The sequence below is a fragment of the Cottoperca gobio genome, chromosome 22, assembly GCF_900634415.1.
Source record: "Cottoperca gobio chromosome 22, fCotGob3.1, whole genome shotgun sequence".
NCBI lineage: Eukaryota > Metazoa > Chordata > Actinopteri > Perciformes > Bovichtidae > Cottoperca > Cottoperca gobio.
Genome location: NC_041376.1, coordinates 2,300,001 through 2,318,805, shown reverse-complemented (window position 1 = coordinate 2,318,805; position 18,805 = coordinate 2,300,001). Strand labels below are relative to the sequence as shown.

The following is an 18,805-nucleotide window of genomic DNA, read 5'->3' as shown; positions in this document are numbered from 1 at the left end:
AACTAGTGCGGGAGGTGGATCGCTACCAGTTGGATCTGGTGGGGCTTACCTCCACGCACAGTCTTGGCTCTGGAACCGTACTCCTGGATAGGGGTTGGACTCTATTCTTCTCCGGAGTTGCCCAAGGTGTGAGGCGTCGGGCCGGGGTGGGGCATACTCACTAGCCCCCGGCTGAGCGCCGCTACGTTGGAGTTTATCCCGGTGGACGAGAGGGTCGCCTCCCTACGCCTTCGGGTTATGGGGGGGGGAAACTCTGACTGTTGTTTGTGCCTATGCCCCAAACCGCAGTTCGGAGTATTCGGCCTTCTTGGAGACCCTGAATGGAGCCCTGCAGGGGGCTCCAGTAGGGGACTCCGTAGTCTTGCTGGGAGACTTCAACGCACACGTGGGAAACGATGGAGACACCTGGAGAGGTGTGATTGGGAGGAAGGGCCTCCCTGATCTAAATCCGAACGGTCGTTTGTTGTTGGACTTCTGTGCTAGTCATGGAATGGCCATAACAAACACCATGTTCGAACATAAGGATGCTCATAAGTGCACGTGGTACCAGAGCACCCTAGGCCAAAGGTCAATGATTGATTTCGTAATCGTATCATCTGATCTGAGGCCGCATGTTTTGGACACTCGGGTGAAGAGAGGGGCGGAGCTGTCGACTGATCACCATCTGGTGGTGAGTTGGATCAAGGGGTGGGGGAAGACTCTGGACAGACCTGGTAAACCCAAACGGGTAGTGCGGGTGAACTGGGAACGTCTGGAGGAAGCCCCTGTCCTGGGGATCTTTAACTCACACCTCCGGCGGAGCTTTTCAGACATCCCTGTGGAGGTTGGGGGCATTGAACCTGAGTGGGCGATGTTCACAACCTCTATTGCTGAAGCTGCGGTGATGAGCTGTGGTCTGAAGGTCTTAGGTGCCTCAAGGGGCGGTAACCCTCGAACACCGTGGTGGATCCCGGTGGTCAGGGAAGCCGTCCGACTGAAGAAGGAGTCCTTCCGGGTTATGTTATCCGGGAGGACTCCGGAAACAGTTGCAGGGTATCGAAGGACTAGAAGGGCGGCAGCTTCTGCCGTGTCAGAGGCAAAGCAGCGGGTGTGGGAGAAGTTCGGAGAAGCTATGGAGAAGGACTTTCGGTCGCCAGTGCTTCTGGAAAACTATCCGGCACCTCAGGAGGGGGAAGCGAGGAACCATCCAAGCTGTGTACAGCAAGGGTGGGACCCTGCTGACTTCAACTGAGAAGGTTATCGGCCGCTGGAAGGAGCACTTTGAGGAACTCCTGAATCCGACTAACACGCCCTCTATGGTTGAGGCAGAGCTGGAAGCTGATGGGGGATCATCGTCAATTTCCCTGATGGAAGTCACTGAGGTAGTCAAACAACTCCACAGTGGCAAAGCCGCAGGGGTTGATGAGATCCGTCCAGAAATGCTGAAGGCTTTGGGTGTTGAGGGGCTGTCTTGGTTGACACGCCTCGTCAACATTGCGTGGAAGTCTGGGACAGTGCCTAGGGGTTGGCAGACCGGGGTGGTGGTTCCCCTATTTAAAAGGGGGACCAGAGAGTGTGTGCCAACTACAGGGGTATCACACTTCTCAGCCTCCCTGGTAAAGTCTACTCCAAGGTACTGGAAAGGAGGGTTCGGCCGGTAGTCGAACCTCTGATTGAAGAGGAACAATGCGGATTCCGTCCTGGTCGTGGAACAACAGACCAACTCTTTACTCTTGCAAGGATCCTGGAGGGGGCCTGGGAGTACGCCCATCCGGTCTACATGTGTTTTGTGGATCTGGAGAAGGCGTATGACCGGGTCCCCCGGGTGATACTGTGGGAGGTGCTGCGGGAGTATGGGGTGAGGGGGTCACTTTTGAGGGCCATCCAATCCTGTACGCCCAAAGCGAGAGTTGTGTCCGGATACTCGGCAGTAAGTCGGACTCGTTTCCCAGTGAATGTTGGCCTCCGCCAGGGCTGCGCTTTATCACCAATCCTGTTCGTGATTTTCATGGATAGGATATCGAGGCGTAGTCGTGGAGGAGAGGGGTTGCAGTTCGGTGACCTGAGGATCTCATCGCTGCTCTTTGCAGATGATGTGGTCCTTATGGCATCATCGGTCTGTGACCTTCAACAGTCACTGGATCGGTTCGCAGCCGAGTGTGAAGCGGTTGGGATGAGGATCAGCACCTCCAAATCTGAGGCCATGGCTCTCAGCAGGAAACCGGTGGATTGCCTACTCCGGGTAGGGAATGAGCCATTACCCCAAGTGAAGGAGTTCAAGTACCTCGGGGTCTTGTTCGCGAGTGAGGGGACAATGGAGCGAGAGATTGGCCGGAGAATCGGAGCAGCGGGGGCGGTATTACAGTCACTTTACCGCACCGTTGTGACTGAAAAGAGAGCTGAGCCAGAAGGCAAAGCTCTCAATATACCGGTCGATCTTCGTTCCTACCCTCACCTATGGTCATGAAGGCTGGGTCATGACCGAAAGAACGAGATCACGGGTACAAGCGGCCGAAAATGGGTTTTCTCAGACAGGGTGGCTGGCTGTCTCCCTTAGAGATAGGGTGAGAAGCTCAGCCATCCGTGAGAGACTCGGAGTAGAGCCGCTGCTCCTTTACGTTGAAAGGAGCCAGTTGAGGTGGTTCGGGCATCTAGTAAGGATGCCACCTGGGCGCCTCCCTAGGGAGGTATTCCAGGCACGTCCAGCTGGGAGGAGACCCCGGGGAAGACCCAGGACTCGGTGGAGAGATGATATATCCTCACTGGCCTGGGAACACCTCAGGATCCCCCAGTCGGAGCTGGAGGATGTGGCCCGGAGAAGGGAAGATTGGGGTTCCTTACTGGAGCTGCTGCCCCCGCGACCCGATCCCGGATAAGCAGTAGACAATGGATGGATGGATGGATGGAACACTGAAGGAGCCATTCTACTATTTTAAACACTTTTCCACCTCTGGTAAATGTGAGCATTACACAAACCGTATTGTATCCATCCTGTTACTGTTACATTTAATATCTCTTGATATTATAATATGTATTTAGTTCATAACAAACCGCAGATTTGTGATCAGGCTTCTCCGCAGTCGCTCTGTTGTGGGGTCCTCGCTCTGCGGCGCTTCCTGGTCCACGTATTGAGAAGATCACTAACATCCTCTTTGACAGATAATGACACCTGTCCGGGTTTATCCGCACGCTGCTCCTCTCTCGTGTCCGCCAGCTGGACCCCGGCGGTAGCTGAGGCACTTTGTCACTTGGTCACGCTTCTAACGGTACGTTTGAGAGGCTTTCCTTCAGTAGCTAGCTAGCCTGTTAGCTTTAGCATCGATGGAGTTTATCCTGATCCAACTGTGTTTACTTAATGACAACGCAAGTCCGGCTGCTGACGACTCGTGTAATAACTACTTTATGTCCACGTATTGTTACCACAAACGATGCAGTGTCGTTATAATAACGAATCATCCCGCTTTGGCTCTGTTGAGTTCTTGAGCTAGCATGCTAGCTGTGCAGAAATGGTGCATTCACGGGAGCAATAATATCCTCTCAAAATGACAAATGAACGACACCCTTCACAGGGTTTTATTTTCCCGGGGTCAAATGTGTAATTATTACACACCTACAGCCTATGGCTGAAGTTATACTTTAAATCTATGCATTCAGATTTGTGGGCAGTTGTCTTGATTTTAGACATTGATATCTGCACAACAGATGTTTACTATTCAAATTGCATTTAATCGTCCTTGATCTGCGTTCCTTTGCAATTTGAACTGTGAAGACCGCCTCCACAGCAAAAAAAAAGCCACTGTCATCCTCTAATCGTGCTGTTATGTTTCTGCCTTTAGGAAACACAATGTCTTGGTTTGCTGACTTGGCAGGGAAAGCTGAAGACTTCCTGAACAAAGTGGACCAGGGAGCTGCCACTGCCCTGACCATAAACCAGGAAAGATCATCGTCCTTTTCGTCGTCCTATGAAGAAGAATCCGTTGTCAAACCTGAATACGACACTGCGGGGTACAAGACCCTCGCACCTGCAACACAGCATGCCTATGCATCCTCTGAGGAGGCACCCAGCTACATCCCTGCAGCAGCTGCCAACATTAAGAGATCCGGTGCTAACCTGCTTGGTTCTGCCAACGTGGCCAGTATCCCCTCTAGTTCTGGCAGCAGTGCCTCCAACTCTGCCAAGACCTCGTCTGGCTTTGTGAGGCCCAAAAAGAGCGAGCAGGATGTGGACGATGACATGCTCTTTGACTTTCTGAACAGCTCGGAGCCTCCAGTCAGCGCCAGGAGTGATTCAAGAAGAGAACTTGTGAAAGTGGCAGTTCCGGTTACTGAGGCCCAAAACCCAACGCCACCTCCTTCCACCTCTCCTCATACCATCCCCTCGGCCCCGTCGACGCCCCCCTCAACCCGGGGTGTGTCCAGGGCCTCGAGCATGAGCTCCCTGTCTACTCACAGCATCAAAACATCAGATGAGAGCTCTGCCAAAGAACAAAGCCAAGGTACAATCAATAATAATAATAATAATGACATGTTTTATTTATAGAGCACTGTTCAGATCATATATATATATATATATATATATATATATATATATATATATATATATATATATATATATCATATAGAGCAACAAACTAAACATAAGCACACTTCATTAATTACACATTAAAAGCAGTTGGAGTCATTTACTTGTGTAAACAAAGTTATTTTTCTTTTGTCTCTCGTAAACGAACTGTAACATGCCGTTACTGTCATCATTTGTTGTTTCTTTGTTTTAGACAAAAGAATAGAATATTACTCTGTTAATAGTAAATGTAACTTGTTGATGTCTGTAATTATTCTTAGTGTCTAACACACTAGATGTGCTCATCACAGATCAAACAGGTGAGCAAAGGTACCGATTTAAAGCCGGGATTTAAATGTCCATTTTTCTATATTTTATTTACACAGTTTTCAGGCTTTTATAATTTCTTATATAAATGTATATATCTGTTGTTCTTCACCACAGACACACCTGAGAGTTCAGACTCAGGCTCTGTGGTCCCTCTAGAGCCCAGCAGGCCGGAGCCTCCTCCCACAGAGGAGCCACAGAGCCACATCCTGTCCAGCCTGCGTCTGGAGAACCAGCTGCTGCGCAGTGAGGTGGGCTCCCTCAACCAGGAGATGTCTTCAGTCATCCAGAGGGCAAAAGACTTGCAAGACGGTAAGAGATGAGAGCAAACGGGAACAAAGATGGCCGACATTTCTGCACCTCCCCTCTGTATTGATTACGTGGTTTTCTACTCTAGAATTGAACCAGGCTCGTCTACGTGCAGACAGATGGAACTCGGAGCAATCTCAGGGGGACCGCATGTCACGGGAACTTCGCTTAAAGGTCGACGACCTTACAGAAGCCATGTCTGCCAAAGACGGTCAACTCGCGGTCCTAAAGATCCGACTTGATGAGGCAGATCAGATGCTGAAGTCCCGCAGCGCGGCATTAGAGGAGGCACAGAAGGAACGGTCGAGGTGAACTTTTGTAACCTCCTGAATAAGAAATCAGATTCAGCTTTTATCAATTGGTTCAGATTTTATTTTTCCTTGTCTGGTTTTTTAGAATTGTGCAAGACCACTCCGAAGGGAGCAGCATGCAGTCTCAAGCTCTGGAAACCATCCAGGAGCGGCTGCGAGACGCCGAACTGGGCGTCAGGAGGGAACAGGACAACTACCGGCAGATGCAGGTGCACATGGCGCCTTTCATCCTCGTTTATAGTGAAGTCAGGGCGGGAGGATCTGGACAAAGTTATTTAATAAACCATAAAGAGAGAAATCTTCTAAATAAATAATTCAATAGATAAAATAAAATTCACTAAATCTAAGAATAGAAACACGACTCGTATGATCCTTACCTCCTAAACAATGATTCGACCTGTTCCTGTGTAGAGTGAGTACGTGGGCCGCCTGTCCAGAGTGGAGGCTGAGAGGCAGACGCTCGCAGAGACGGTGACCGCAGCGGAGCGGCGAGCTGCGGACGAGAAGCTCCGAGTCGACGACCTCCAACCGCAACTGAAAAGTGCCAAAGCTGCAGCTGAGCTCGCCAAGATGGAGTTACAAGACTACAAGCACAAAGCTTCACGCATCCTGCAAGTAAGATGTGTGTGTGTGTGTCTGTGTGTTTGTGTGTGTGTGTGTGTTGTGTGTGTGTGTGTGTGTGTGTGTGTGTGTGTGTATCTGTGTGTCTGTGTGTGTGTGTGTCTGTGTGTGTGTGTATCTGTGTGTCTGTGTGTTCGCTCTTGTTTTACACACAGATTTAGAGCTTTTTCTTTTAGGATTTAATCTTCCTGTATTTTTGTTGAGCTGCTGTTGATGTTTTTTAAACGGCGCTTTAGTCCAAAGAGAAGTTGATCAGCAGTCTGAAGGAGGGGTCTGGTCTGGACACTCTGGACGGCAGCGGGGCGATGGCTCTGGAGCTGGAGGACCTGCGTCACGAGAGGGAACTGCAGAAGGAGGACATCCAGAAGCTACAGGGGCAGCTGCACACGCTCCGGATAGAAATACAGGTGAGAGGCTTTAGAAGTACTTTCAATATAAAGCCATCAAAATATCCTGAAACTCCTGGAATCACTTCGTCTGACACCTTCTCATCTCTACACGTGCTGTGTGGTTGATGCACCTGGAGTCTGAATGTATTTGTGTGTTTATTGTCTGTGTACGACTGCAGTTGAGATGTTGATTGATGTCTTTATCTGGCAGGACTTGGAGAACCAGGCGCTGACGGAGGCGGATGCTTGGCGGGAGCAGCAGCTGCAGTTTGAGGAGCAACAGATGTTTCAGAACAGAGTGAAGAAGGAGGTGGAGGCTGAGGTGGAGCGCTACAAACAGGTACAATATCTCAAACTATCACACAAGTATTTCTCCTGAAACTTCGCTTAATGTGGGATTTATGTTGTGTATTTTCCTTAAATGGTAGGAGCTGCAGTACCTCGAGGAAGAGCAGCATCGAGCCAAGACCTCTCTGCAGAGCAGAATCAAGGACCGGGAGGATGAAATCCAGAAGCTCAGGAACCAGGTGCGTCGCTTTCTAATTATACGGTGCATGTGCATGATGAGAACCTCTTCCTGGGTCGGGGCAACATCTGCTCCGTGACGAGAACAATGTCCATCCAGTTTCTCAAAGTCCCGTCAATCAATCCATCAAACTTTATTGATATAGAAGCTTCGTACAGGTGCGAGCAGTTCACCTGACGAGCTCAACATTAGACAGAAGAAGTCAAATCTACAGAACATACAATTTAATCCTTAAACAATTTAAATTTAAATAGAATTAAAGCTATAAAAAGGTAATGGTGGTAAAACAACTTAAATACAATAAAATAAGGGACTAATCGAATAGAATAAAAGAATACATAAATATTTCTCAGGTTTTAAGTTTACATTTAAAGATTTGAACACTTGCAGTCGCTCTCAGATCCTCCAGCAGAATGTTCCCGCCGCTCGGAGCGTGACAACAAGTCCAGAGTGTCTTTAAATGTCTTGTTTTGTCCAAAAGCCAAAGATGTTCACTTTCATGTGACGTTAAACAGAAAAGCAGCAGAACTCCACGTCTGAGAGGCTGGAGACAGCATTCAAAGACATTCTAATAATGTAACGATAAATAGTAAATGGTAAATGGACACGTTTGACTGACAGCATTGATGATGTCATTGCAGTTGACCAACAAGACTCTGAGCAGCAGCAGCCAGACGGAGCTGGAGAACCGTCTCCACCAGCTGACGGAGACGCTGATCCAGAAGCAGACGATGCTGGAGGCTCTGGGCACAGAGAAGAGCTCCCTGGTGTTCCAGCTGGAGCGCCTGGAGCAGCAGCTGAAGAGCAGTCCGGGGGGTCAAAGTGGGGGGCCGACCATCAACATGAGCGGTGTGGAGGGAGCAGGTGGGGGACGCTTAGATGTTAGTGTTTCATATCAGACAACACACAACGCTCACTGTCTCGCTGCTTAATAAAGACGTTCTCTTCATAATGCGTCAGATTTTATTCTGAGTTCACTCTCGATTCCTTTTCCCCGCGCGTTGTATTTTCAGTGGCACGCCAAAGAAACACCCCCGTCCTGTTCAGTGATCAGGACAGTCCAGGAGTTTATGGCAAAGTCCGCAAGGCAGCGAGCACCATCGACCGCTTCAGGTAACATGTCCCTGTAGTGTAACGTCCCTGTTTCCTCAGAGAGGTGTGACCCCGTGATAAATGTGACATCTTGTCATTTCAGCATCAGACTGGGTATCTTCTTGAGGCGTTACCCGATGGCCAGAGTCTTCGTCATCCTGTACATCGTGAGTATTTGAGAGGCTGCATATCATGAACATGATGCTGTGAGTAGAGTCAGAGTCCAGTGCTGCTGCTTCTCATAACTTCACAACATGTTTCCATCTTCAACTCAATGTTGATGTTTCACCTCAAAAGGAATCTTTTCACCGTGGACAGGAAGCAGTTTATTAAAGAAAGTACAGTTTGATCATTTTGCATCTTGATGTTCATGGAAACCTTTGGACTTCTTCTCGCAGGCGTTGCTGCACATGTGGGTCATGATTGTTCTGCTGACGTACACCCCAGAGATGCACCATGCTCATCCTGATGGAAGATAGAAGCTTTACAGTCGGGTGTTATAGGATGTTTGTTCCCCTCGGTGTGAGGACGGTACGGCTGCTGGAATACGAGCTCTGGGTCCTGACTCGCCCTGTTTTGCACAGAAATGCTATGAAAGAAAAGACATTTCCGATTTATTCTTTATTTTTTACAACTGAAGATCGATAACTGCATTAAGTTTTAAAGTAATTAATTCCAGAGTGATATATTGTATTGGTGGTCTGGACATTAAATCACATCTGTGTTCTCATCATCTGCTTTCAGACCTCTGGTCTCTTGAGAGATTGTATTTAGCACGATGTAAAAATAAAAGCAGAAGGATCTTTTAATAAACACGTTAGAAGAAACGACCCGGCCTGGCACTTTTCTACTGGTCATGAGGAGAGACCAAGTCCAACAATGTGAGTTTGGAGTCCTAATAAAGTCTCATTACGCTCTCATCATTTTAACAACACAGTAATAATTTGGTAAATGTACAATAAATTATTAAAGTATTTATTTGTTAAAACAAGTGATTCATACTTTCATAGCATCCAGCACCATTAAGCATCTGTATGTCTGTCCTGTTGTATCTCCTGCTGAACACAGTTTTATGTAAAACTATTCTACCTTTTGAAAGTGATAATGTATGTTGTTGTTTTCTGGATCGAGGGAATAAAGTGTCGACTTGCTGGGAATAAATAGCGTTAGATGATTCAGGAAACGAAGGGGAATTAATTGATTCCTGGCACACTTTCGTCGTGTCGTGAAAACTTTAATTATTTGTATTTATTTATATATATACTGTATTTTTTTATATATATATTCTTTAATATATATTTTTTTGTTTTTTATATATATTTATATATATATATATATCTTTTTTATATATATAATTTTTAAAAATATATTTATATTTAAAAAAGATTGTTTTTATATGTTTTTATATATATATTTTCTTTTATATTTTTATTTTTATTTATATATATTAATTACTAACCTTACAAGATTAAAAAATATTCTTTTTTAATTGTCAGTGTATCAGGCAGGCTCATTAAGATGTATTTTACAGATACAGTATATGTATGCCCCTACTGAAAGAGAAAAAGTATAAATATAAATAACTAATTGAGATTATACAGTTTAGTTCACTCATTTTGAAATGCTAAGAAACTCTGTTCACTCTTTAGCTAAACACTGAATTGCAACAGAATTCCCCTTTTTTTGGAATAATAATTTAAATAGTAACGGTAAACGATGGAGATCTCTCAGCAAGAGGTTGAGGACGTCATCCGCAGGATGAAACCTTCCTACCTGCGCACTGGACCCTCTTCCCACAGCCCTGGTACAATCCAACATTTATGCTCTGAGCCCCCTGATCACCAAAGTCCATTAACCTCTCGCTCCAGACTGGTCATGTCCCATCTGCTCTAAAAACTGACCTCTTCTCAAAAAACCCACCTTAGACCTGGATGTCCTCACAACTACAGGCCCATCTCCAACCTGCCATTTTTATCAAAGGTATTGGAAAAGGTAGTTGCAGCCCAGCTTCAGGACCATCTCAAAGCCAACTGCCTCTTTAAGAAATTCCAGTCCTGTTTCCGTTCCGCCCACAACACCGAACAGCTCTGGTCAGGGTCACCAACGACCTGCTGATGGCGGCTGACGCTGGCTCCCCATCTCTACTCATCTGACTGCAGCGTTCGACACGGTCGACCATCAGATCCTCCTTCAGCGCCTCCGCTACACCATCGGACTCTCTGACTCCGCCCTGAGCTGGTTCCAGTCCTACCTCTCTGGAAGAACAGAAGTATGTATCCTTGGGAGGTGCAAGTTCTCAGATACACTCAGTAACCTGTGGTGTCCCTCAAGGGTCGGTTCTTGGCCCCACTCTGTTCACCCTCTACACTCTGCCCCTTGGCCGTGTCATCAGCCAGCATGGAATACCATTCCATTGCTACGCTGATGACACGCAGCTATATATAAAAACCGACCTGATGCCACATGCAGCCCCACTGTCGACATCTTCATCTTCATCATCATCATCATCATCATCATCATCATCATCATCATTGAACACGTGCCTTGAGGAGATAAAGGATGAAAGAACATTTCCTTCAATTAAATAGCTCAAAAACAGGCTACTTTAGTTGGCACACCACACCACACCAGGTCCAGTCCTCCCCCATAACCCACATCACCTCCATCTGGCTTCCTGTCGCATTCAGGATCGAGTACAACATCTCCCTCCTCACCCATCAGTGCATACACGGAAATGCTCCCCCCTACCTTAAGGAACTCCTCCCTCAACAAACCTCCACACACAACCTCCGCTCCTCTAAAAAAACTTTGCTCCACCCCCCCATGACCAAGCTCCGCACCATGGGCGATCGGGCCTTCTGCTCAGCCGCTCCTCACCTGTGGAATTCCCTCCCAGAACACCTGAGGGCTCCACAGGCCGACGACTCCTTCAAGAAGAGCCTGAAAACCTTTGTCTTCACAAAAGCCTTTCTGTGAAATGTTACCTCTGTTGTTGTTGTTGTTGTTGTTGTTGTTGTTGTTGTTGTTGTTGTTGTTGTTGTTGTTGTTGTCCTGCATTGTAGCGCCTTGAGATTGCTTTTAGCTTGGAAAGGCGCTTTATAAATAAAATATATTATTATTATTATTATTATTATTATTATCAAACAAACTAACTACAACAATCAATCCAAGACAACTATATTGAATGAAAATTGATATTGATATTGAATTTTTAAGTATTATTTAGGGATTTATTAATTTTAATCTTAAAATATTTATACGCTAATTATTTACTGCGCATGTAGTAGTTCTTTTAATAATAGCTATTTATTTTAATTGTATTTATTCTTACTTAGGCTTCAATTAACCCTCGTTGTAAAGCCATTTGGTCAACGTTTGTTGTTTTTAAATGTAAATAAACTTGAATCACTTGACTTCTTGAACGCACCTTGAATGTGTTGGTCCTCCAGTATCCCACAATGCACCGCGGCCGTGTCCTGTGTCCACGTCAAACCTGACAGCCGTCGAGCCGAGCTGATAAACATGGCTGCAGTTGAGGTGGCACTTTCTGGTCGCTGTGTTGTTTACAGACCGGCTAAAAACTGCTGAAAATCCCCGTCGCTCTCTCCGTAGACGACACAAAGCTCAACGTAAGACCGTAATCTAAAGTGTTAGCTAGATATAATATATTTATATATGTAGCGTCGCTTAGCTTAGCTTAGCTTAGCTTAGTCTTCACAGATTCCTTCAGGCGATCAGCTGTTAGCAGCCTCTTCGCTAACTGAGCGTCTGTCAGACTGGAAAGCGACTTCGTTTCCATTAAAGTGGGTTTGAAGTGAATACCGAGGCCGTGTAGAGCTTACAGTTCAGCTTGATGACCAAGTTGACTGTATCACCTCTGGAGTTTAAGCTAGGCTAACCCCCCCCCAGCACTGTTCGGCCCTGCTTTGTTTTGGTTCGTGTTGGAGCCGGCAGGATGTCATCGTGGCTGGGTGGAATCGGCTCCGGCCTCGGTCAGTCTCTGGGCCAGGTCGGTGGGAGCCTGTCCTCCTTCACCGGGCAGATATCAAACTTTACCAAAGACATGCTCCTGGAGGGGGTGGAAGAAGTAGGAGGTAAGTTTGTGTTCCTGTTTATCTCCTTGGTGGTCACATCATCAGACTCTCAGCTGGAGCACAGAGTATTCCTCTAACAGAGAATAAACATGGATATAAAGAAATACTACAGCAAGCAGCCTAAACCAATAGCTGAATGAAATCATCTTTAGATTCCCAGGACGTGTAAAATATAAAGATGTCGGTCTTTATGAAGACTGTCAATATATCTCAGAGAAAGAAATCCAGTAACTGAAAGATAACTTAGAAACTGGTTCCGTAAATTATCAAAGAAGCATCCAGCAACTGGAAAACTACCAAAAAGGTTTGACTTAACATAAGTCATGAGTTCAGCTCTGGGTAAAGATGTAGATTGAGCACGGAGAGATGACTTATAACATCTGAATTATGTCAAGTACACGGTGCTAGAAACAAACATAAGACCAGTTTACTATAAGTCTACAACACAACAGTATAACAAAGCTGTTAGAGCTGTTTCTGTGTGTGTGTGTGTGTGTGTGTGTGTGTGTGTGTGTGTGTGTGTGTGTGCGCGTGTGTGTGTGTGTCAACATGGAGAACTCTTTTCTATTGCTCTTCTGTTGACTCTGAGATGAGAGTCAAGACTTTTCTTTCTGTAGTTTCTCACTATTGAAGGTTTGTTAAAGTGACTTACAGTTTAACTTACAGCGTGTGGTGCTTCCTCCACACACACCACTGCATTGTGTGTGTGTGTGTGTGTGTGTCAGTGTCTCAAGCTAACTGAACACACAGGATTATAAATAATTCTTTAATAAACACAACAATCCTGGAGACACAACTCTGAACAGCAAGAATCTCAGTGAACGCTGTCTTCAGACAGTTTGAAGTGCAACATACAAAGAACAGTTATTTAGTGTCTTCATGGGTCGAGGTGCAGTCGACACAGGTGAGTGTTCAGTCTGCAGAAGGTGTAAAGACTGTTGGGGACAATGGGGGGGTCGTTCCACCATGTTGGAGCAGGATAGCAAACAGGCGGTGTTGTTTGTAGTGAGGGAGTGGCGAGCCGATTGGTCGACGCAGAGCGACGTGAACGCGCTGGGTGTCTGGTTCGACCGTGGCCTGGATGTAGGAAGGGGCTGATCCATTCACAGCACGGTGGACCAGCACCAGAGTCTGGAAGCAGATTCGGGCCGCCACTGGTAGCCAGTGAAGGGAGCGGAGAAGCGGTGCATTGTGGGAGAACTTGGGTAGATTGAAGACCAGTCTGGATGAGCTGTAGAGGTCGGATGGCTCATGCAGGCAGTCCAGCGAGGAGGGAGCTGCAGGAGTCAAGGTGGGAGATGACCAGAGCCTGGACAAGAACCTGCGTCGCCTTCTGCGTCAGTAGAGGACGTGTCCTCCTGATGTTGTACAGAGTGTGTCTGCAGGAGCGGGTTGTTGCAGCGATGTTGGAACCGAAGGACAGTTAGTTGTCCAGCGTCACACCCAGATTCCTTGCAGTCAGAGTCGTGGAAACAGAGGTGCCGATGTTAATGGTAAGGTCTTGGATGGGAGAGCCCTGACCTGGAAGGAAGAGGAGCTCGGTCTTGTCAAGGTTGAGTTTCAAGTGATGTGCGGCCATCCAGCGAGAGATATCAGCCAGACGAGCTGAGATCCGTGCCTCCACCTGGTTTCAGATCTGGGAAAAGACATGTTGTAGCGTTAGAATGAACCGGGTCAGAAGTGTTAAAGGGACAGTTCTGATGTTTTGAAGTTGGGTTAAATGAGGTTCTTCTCCACAGTTTGTACAAACAGGCAGGAAGCTAAACAATGTTCAGCTCTGGATGTGTTTCAGACACTTAAAGAAATCAATATCGCTATAAGTGTCCGCTGTGTTTCGAATACTTCACCTTGCTTGCCTTTGTGACGGGAACTGAAGCCGTTATCTGTGCTCTCATCAAACACACCAGACTCCATTGACAAAAGCAGTAATTTGACCTCTCAGAGCGGGAGTTCTGCCGGTCGACTTCGGTTTTCTAAAGTGTTAGTTTGTTTAATTTCCCACAATAACAAGAAACCAACAGAAGGATGCAGCTCCGGGTCCTGAGCGGTAACTCAGCTTCCTGCTGCTCTGTTTCATATCATCTTAAAGAGAACATCTTATCTTACAAGATAAGATCCCCTGGGACTGAGATGGAACTTTTTCACTATTCCTGACATTTTAAAGACCAGAATCGATAATGAAATAAATCATTATTTGCAGCTCTGCATAAATTCTCAGACCAACATTGTCAGTCGGTGTCGTCGCCTCTTTCATTGTCCGTGGAGCAGCGAACTGTCTGATGCGAGCAGATTACAGGGTTCATGATTAAATAAACTCCAGTGATTTTCCCTTTGAAATGTTGAAGCCAGATTCTGAATTTAATGCTTCAGTAAGTCAGTAATTTGCCTGGTGTGTTGTTTCCAGCGGGTCGAGACCGTAGTCTGGCCTCATGAGTATTTTATGACATCAAAATGCAATAATTATGGAGCTCCTTTTAAAAGTGCTCCATCTCATAAGGCCAGTGAAACCCCAAAGTGCCGTCACTCTGAAGCAAACAGTGATAAAGTGTTGACGCAAAGAGAACTTTGACCGCAGATCTCCAACTCACACTCACAGAAATCAGAAGAATGAATTCTTATCACTGAGTACAGAGCAGCAGCCAGCTGCGGTGCTTTCTGCACGCCGGGCCTTAGAGCTTAAATCTCAGACGTTAATCAGAGACGACATTAACTGGAACTAGATTTTCCTGAAGTGTCAGTTTAGTTGTAATTTTAAGTGTTGGCTGAGCTTCGTGCAGCTGTTCAGATCACAGAAATGTTTGTTTGTCATGTGAGCAAATGTGTGTGTGTGAGTGAGTGTGTGTGACTAAGATTGAGACGGGGGTAACAAGTCACCAGTGATTATCTCTTGAATGTGTCATGGCAGATAAACCTGAGAAACACACTTTCTGTTGTGTTTGTAGATTATGTTTATATTTAATGAATTTACTGTCTTTGCAGTAAATGGATTTACACATGTTGTGTTTTATATTCAATGCTGTTTTTTCCCATCGAACTCCAGACGCTGCCACAGAACTGCCACATGTCCAATTCCAAGTTGGCCGACACCGAGGCTGCGTTTACCTCTCAGAGATCGAGGTGAGATTATCTGTGCATTTATTCAGAAGTCGAGGGATAAAACTATATAAACCTTCTCAGCAGACACCATGCAGACACCATGTCTGCAGACAACATGCTGGCAGACCCATGCAGACCCATGCAAGACACCATGCAGCAGACACCATGCAGCACACCATGCAGCAGACACCATGCAGCATACCACCATGCTGAGCACATGCTGCGACCCATGCAGCAGACACCATGCTGCGACCCATGCTGCAGACACCATGCGCAGACACCATGCAGCTACAACCATCTGCAAACACCATGCTGCGACACCATTCTGCGACCCATGCTGGCAGACACCATGCATACACGCATGCAGACCAATGCAGCAGACACCATGCACAGACACCATGCTGAGACACCATGGCAACACCATGCTGCAGGACACCATGCTGCAGACACCATGCAGCGACACCATGCATAAAAAGACACCATGCTGCAGACCCATGCTGCAAGGACACCATGCACAGACACCATGCTGCAGACACCATTCTGCAACACCTGCCCTGTAACTGACACGCTGCAATTAAATGTTATTTTTGCTGCATTCAAGTGGTGTTGTTAAAATGAGTTTCCATGCAAATACTGAAAACGGCTCCTAACATGTTGTTCAAACACTAAATAAATGCAACAACACTTTTTTTGTAGCGTCCATGTTGTTTCCACATCAAGACTTTAAAGTCATGAACACACCGAAGTCGGAAGAACGACTTCCAAACTCCTGAAATGGAACCATCACAGGAGCCTGAATGCATCATAATTACAGCTGTTTGAAGTCGGTTGTCTCCTGTACAGGACTACAGGACTACCAACCTCGGCCTAAAAAGTTTTTATTTTAGAGTCATTCCAACTCCCAGTTCATTTCATGGATTTTCTTTAAAAATATATAAAACTTCTTTTCAAGACTTTGCAAAATCCTTCTCCAGATTATTTCTTCCTCAATTGCTTATTTTTCTCTGGATTGGGTTGAAATTTAAAATAGTTGTCGCTGAATGTTTTACAGTCACTTAGATATTCTCACTGTATATTTTCCCCAGAAGAATTATTTTATATTCCTTAAACATTTTTATAGGAAAGTGTTAACATTCAACGCATATTTATAACGATTAAAGAGGTTGATATGTTTATGTCCTGCTTGCCACGTCAGGTAGATATTTGTGCTCTGTGATACCTGTTGAGCCTCATTCCTCTGCAGCACAGAGCTGCACATCAGAGCTGCACAGTCAGAGCTGCACGTCAGAGCTGCACGTCAGAGCTGCACGTCAGAGCTGCACGTCAGAGCTGCACGTCAGAGCTGCACGTCAGAGCTGCACGTCAGAGCTGCACGTCAGAGCTGCACGTCAGAGCTGCACGTCAGAGCTGCACGTCAGAGCTGCACGTCAGAGCTGCACGTCAGAGCTGCACGTCAGAGCTGCACGTCAGAGCTGCACGTGTTCCACATCAACACTCATGTGCTTTAAGCAGCGGGAATAAATATCAGCACCATCTCCATGAATCCATGGAAACATGGAGGAAGAGGGAAGACGAAGGAACACATTTCACTTTGCAGTGGATCCGATTCCCGCGCACAGACACACACACACACACACACACACACAGACACACACACACACACAGACACACACACAGACACAGACACAGACACAGACACAGACACACACACACACAGACAGACAGACAGACAGACACACACACACAGACACACACACAGACACTTTGTTGTCTTTTTTCCTGGATTCATCCAAACTTTCTATTTCTTTTTTTTTTTTCCAACACAACATAATTTCTGTCAAATGTTGTATTTGTACTATGTTGTTTATCCTGTACACACGACATCTATTGCACGTCTGTCCGTCCTGGGAGAGGGATCCCTCCTCAGTTGCTCTCCCTGAGGTTTCTTCCATTTTTTCCCCTTTAATTTTGGGGTTTCTTTTAGGAAGTTTTTCCTTGTGCGATGCGAGGGTCTAAGGACAGAGGATGTTGTAACCTGTACAGTCTGTAAAGCACACTGAGACAAATGTATAATTTGTGATATTGGGCTATACAAATAAATTTGATTTGATTTGATTTGATTTCATGGGATTTGTTAATAATAGTAAATATTATCTGTAGGATGTTTGAAATCACTGTTGTGATAAAGCTGAAGAGCCTTTAAGCGTCTCTCTGCATGTGTGTGTGTGTGTGTGTCTGTGTGTGTGTGGTGTGTGTGTGTGTGTGTGTGTTATTGATTCTCTTCTCTCTTGTTGTAGCATGACAGATTAAGGAAGCTTCATGCGGAGCTCGAGGAGAAACTGGAAGCATCAGAGCTCCAGATTAAAAGACAGTCTGCGGAGAACAGAACCCTTCTGCAACAGAGAGACGTGCGTACATCTGTATTCATGAGTCAAGCCTTTAGATCTGTGCTGTGATTTAAAAAAAGATATATAATATGAATTTCTGCAGACTCAGGACACTTTGTGTTACTGAGAACATGCACCGGCATACGGTACAAACATTTTGCATAGATCGCTCTATCAATGCGTCTCTTAACTACTGTATGGAAGTTAGAGAGGGTTAGGGTTATTTACACAATATTTAAAATATATATATTTAATACGATTTATGAATACTTTAGATGGGGAAAGTTTAGTTTGACTTTTGCTCTTATTAAATGTATTTTATGCTTGCAACCTATATTTGTATTTATATTATGTTTATTCTATTTATTTATTGTGTTTACTTCACATGTTCTGTTGCTGTAACGAGGTGCATCTCCCCGTTGTGGGACCAATAAAGGATTTCTATATTAATAATATTATACTAATCTGCATCTGCAACTGCACAAATCCCATCTTTTAAATAGATTATAGAATAAAGAAGCTTCGCAGCGTTTGAGTTGCTTCAGTATTTGAATGTGGGGTTTGGTTGGTCTCCCAGGTGGAGATCAGTCACCTGAAGGCTCGGCAGAGTGGCCTCCAGGAAGACTTCCAGACGCTGCAGCAGTCGGCCTCCGTCGGCCCCGCCATGCTGCCTGTCACCACTTCTTCCTCCACCACGACTTCCTCTTCTGCTTCCTCTTTCCTGCCGCGGCCCTCAGGGGCCCACCAGGGCTTCCACGGCGATGAGATGGACTTCAGCGACGTCCTCTGGTCGCAGCAGGAGATCAACCGGCTGTCCACAGAAGTCATGCGTCTGGAGGCCGAGGCGGCTCACTGGAGGAGAATGTCTCAGGTGATTATAAGACTTAAAGCAGCAGCAGACTGAAGGTATTATAACGATGATGCACAGCTGTAGACTTTATCTCAACTACATAAACTCTATTCTGTGTTTCTGAGGAGATGTATTGTTTCTTATTGACTTCAGGCTTCAACATCAGCAGGCGCCGGTAACAGCGACCAGGGAGAGATTCTCAAACTGCAAAGAACTATTAAGGTGAATTTGTTGCCAGAATTAATAATATTTTCTGGAAGAAT

General features: G+C 45.9%; 2 protein-coding genes across 3 annotated transcripts in view; both read left to right on the top strand.

Moving 5' to 3' along the window:
* Nucleotides 1–3,053: 3,053 nt before the first annotated feature.
* golga5 (golgin A5) lies at nucleotides 3,054–9,289 on the top strand. Its single transcript, XM_029460517.1, has 13 exons — nucleotides 3,054–3,245; nucleotides 3,816–4,475; nucleotides 4,985–5,179; nucleotides 5,265–5,484; nucleotides 5,573–5,696; nucleotides 5,899–6,102; nucleotides 6,345–6,515; nucleotides 6,709–6,837; nucleotides 6,926–7,024; nucleotides 7,665–7,887; nucleotides 8,037–8,136; nucleotides 8,219–8,282; nucleotides 8,514–9,289. Exons 2-13 carry the CDS (start codon nucleotides 3,824–3,826, stop codon nucleotides 8,592–8,594), a joined length of 2,262 nt encoding a protein of 753 aa, XP_029316377.1. The 5' UTR covers nucleotides 3,054–3,245; nucleotides 3,816–3,823; the 3' UTR covers nucleotides 8,595–9,289.
* A 2,283-nt stretch (nucleotides 9,290–11,572) lies between these two features.
* Nucleotides 11,573–18,805, top strand: part of trip11 (thyroid hormone receptor interactor 11) — a 21,658-nt gene continuing 14,425 nt past the window's right edge. The window contains exons 1-5 of one of the 2 annotated variants that reach the window (XM_029460133.1): nucleotides 11,573–12,209; nucleotides 15,250–15,326; nucleotides 17,603–17,713; nucleotides 18,270–18,563; nucleotides 18,696–18,764. In XM_029460133.1, the coding sequence (XP_029315993.1) occupies nucleotides 12,071–12,209; nucleotides 15,250–15,326; nucleotides 17,603–17,713; nucleotides 18,270–18,563; nucleotides 18,696–18,764 (690 nt within the window). In that variant the 5' untranslated portion in view covers nucleotides 11,573–12,070. The remainder of the gene's footprint in view (nucleotides 12,210–15,249; nucleotides 15,327–17,602; nucleotides 17,714–18,269; nucleotides 18,564–18,695; nucleotides 18,765–18,805) is intronic. The other variant, XM_029460132.1, reaches the window with a different exon arrangement.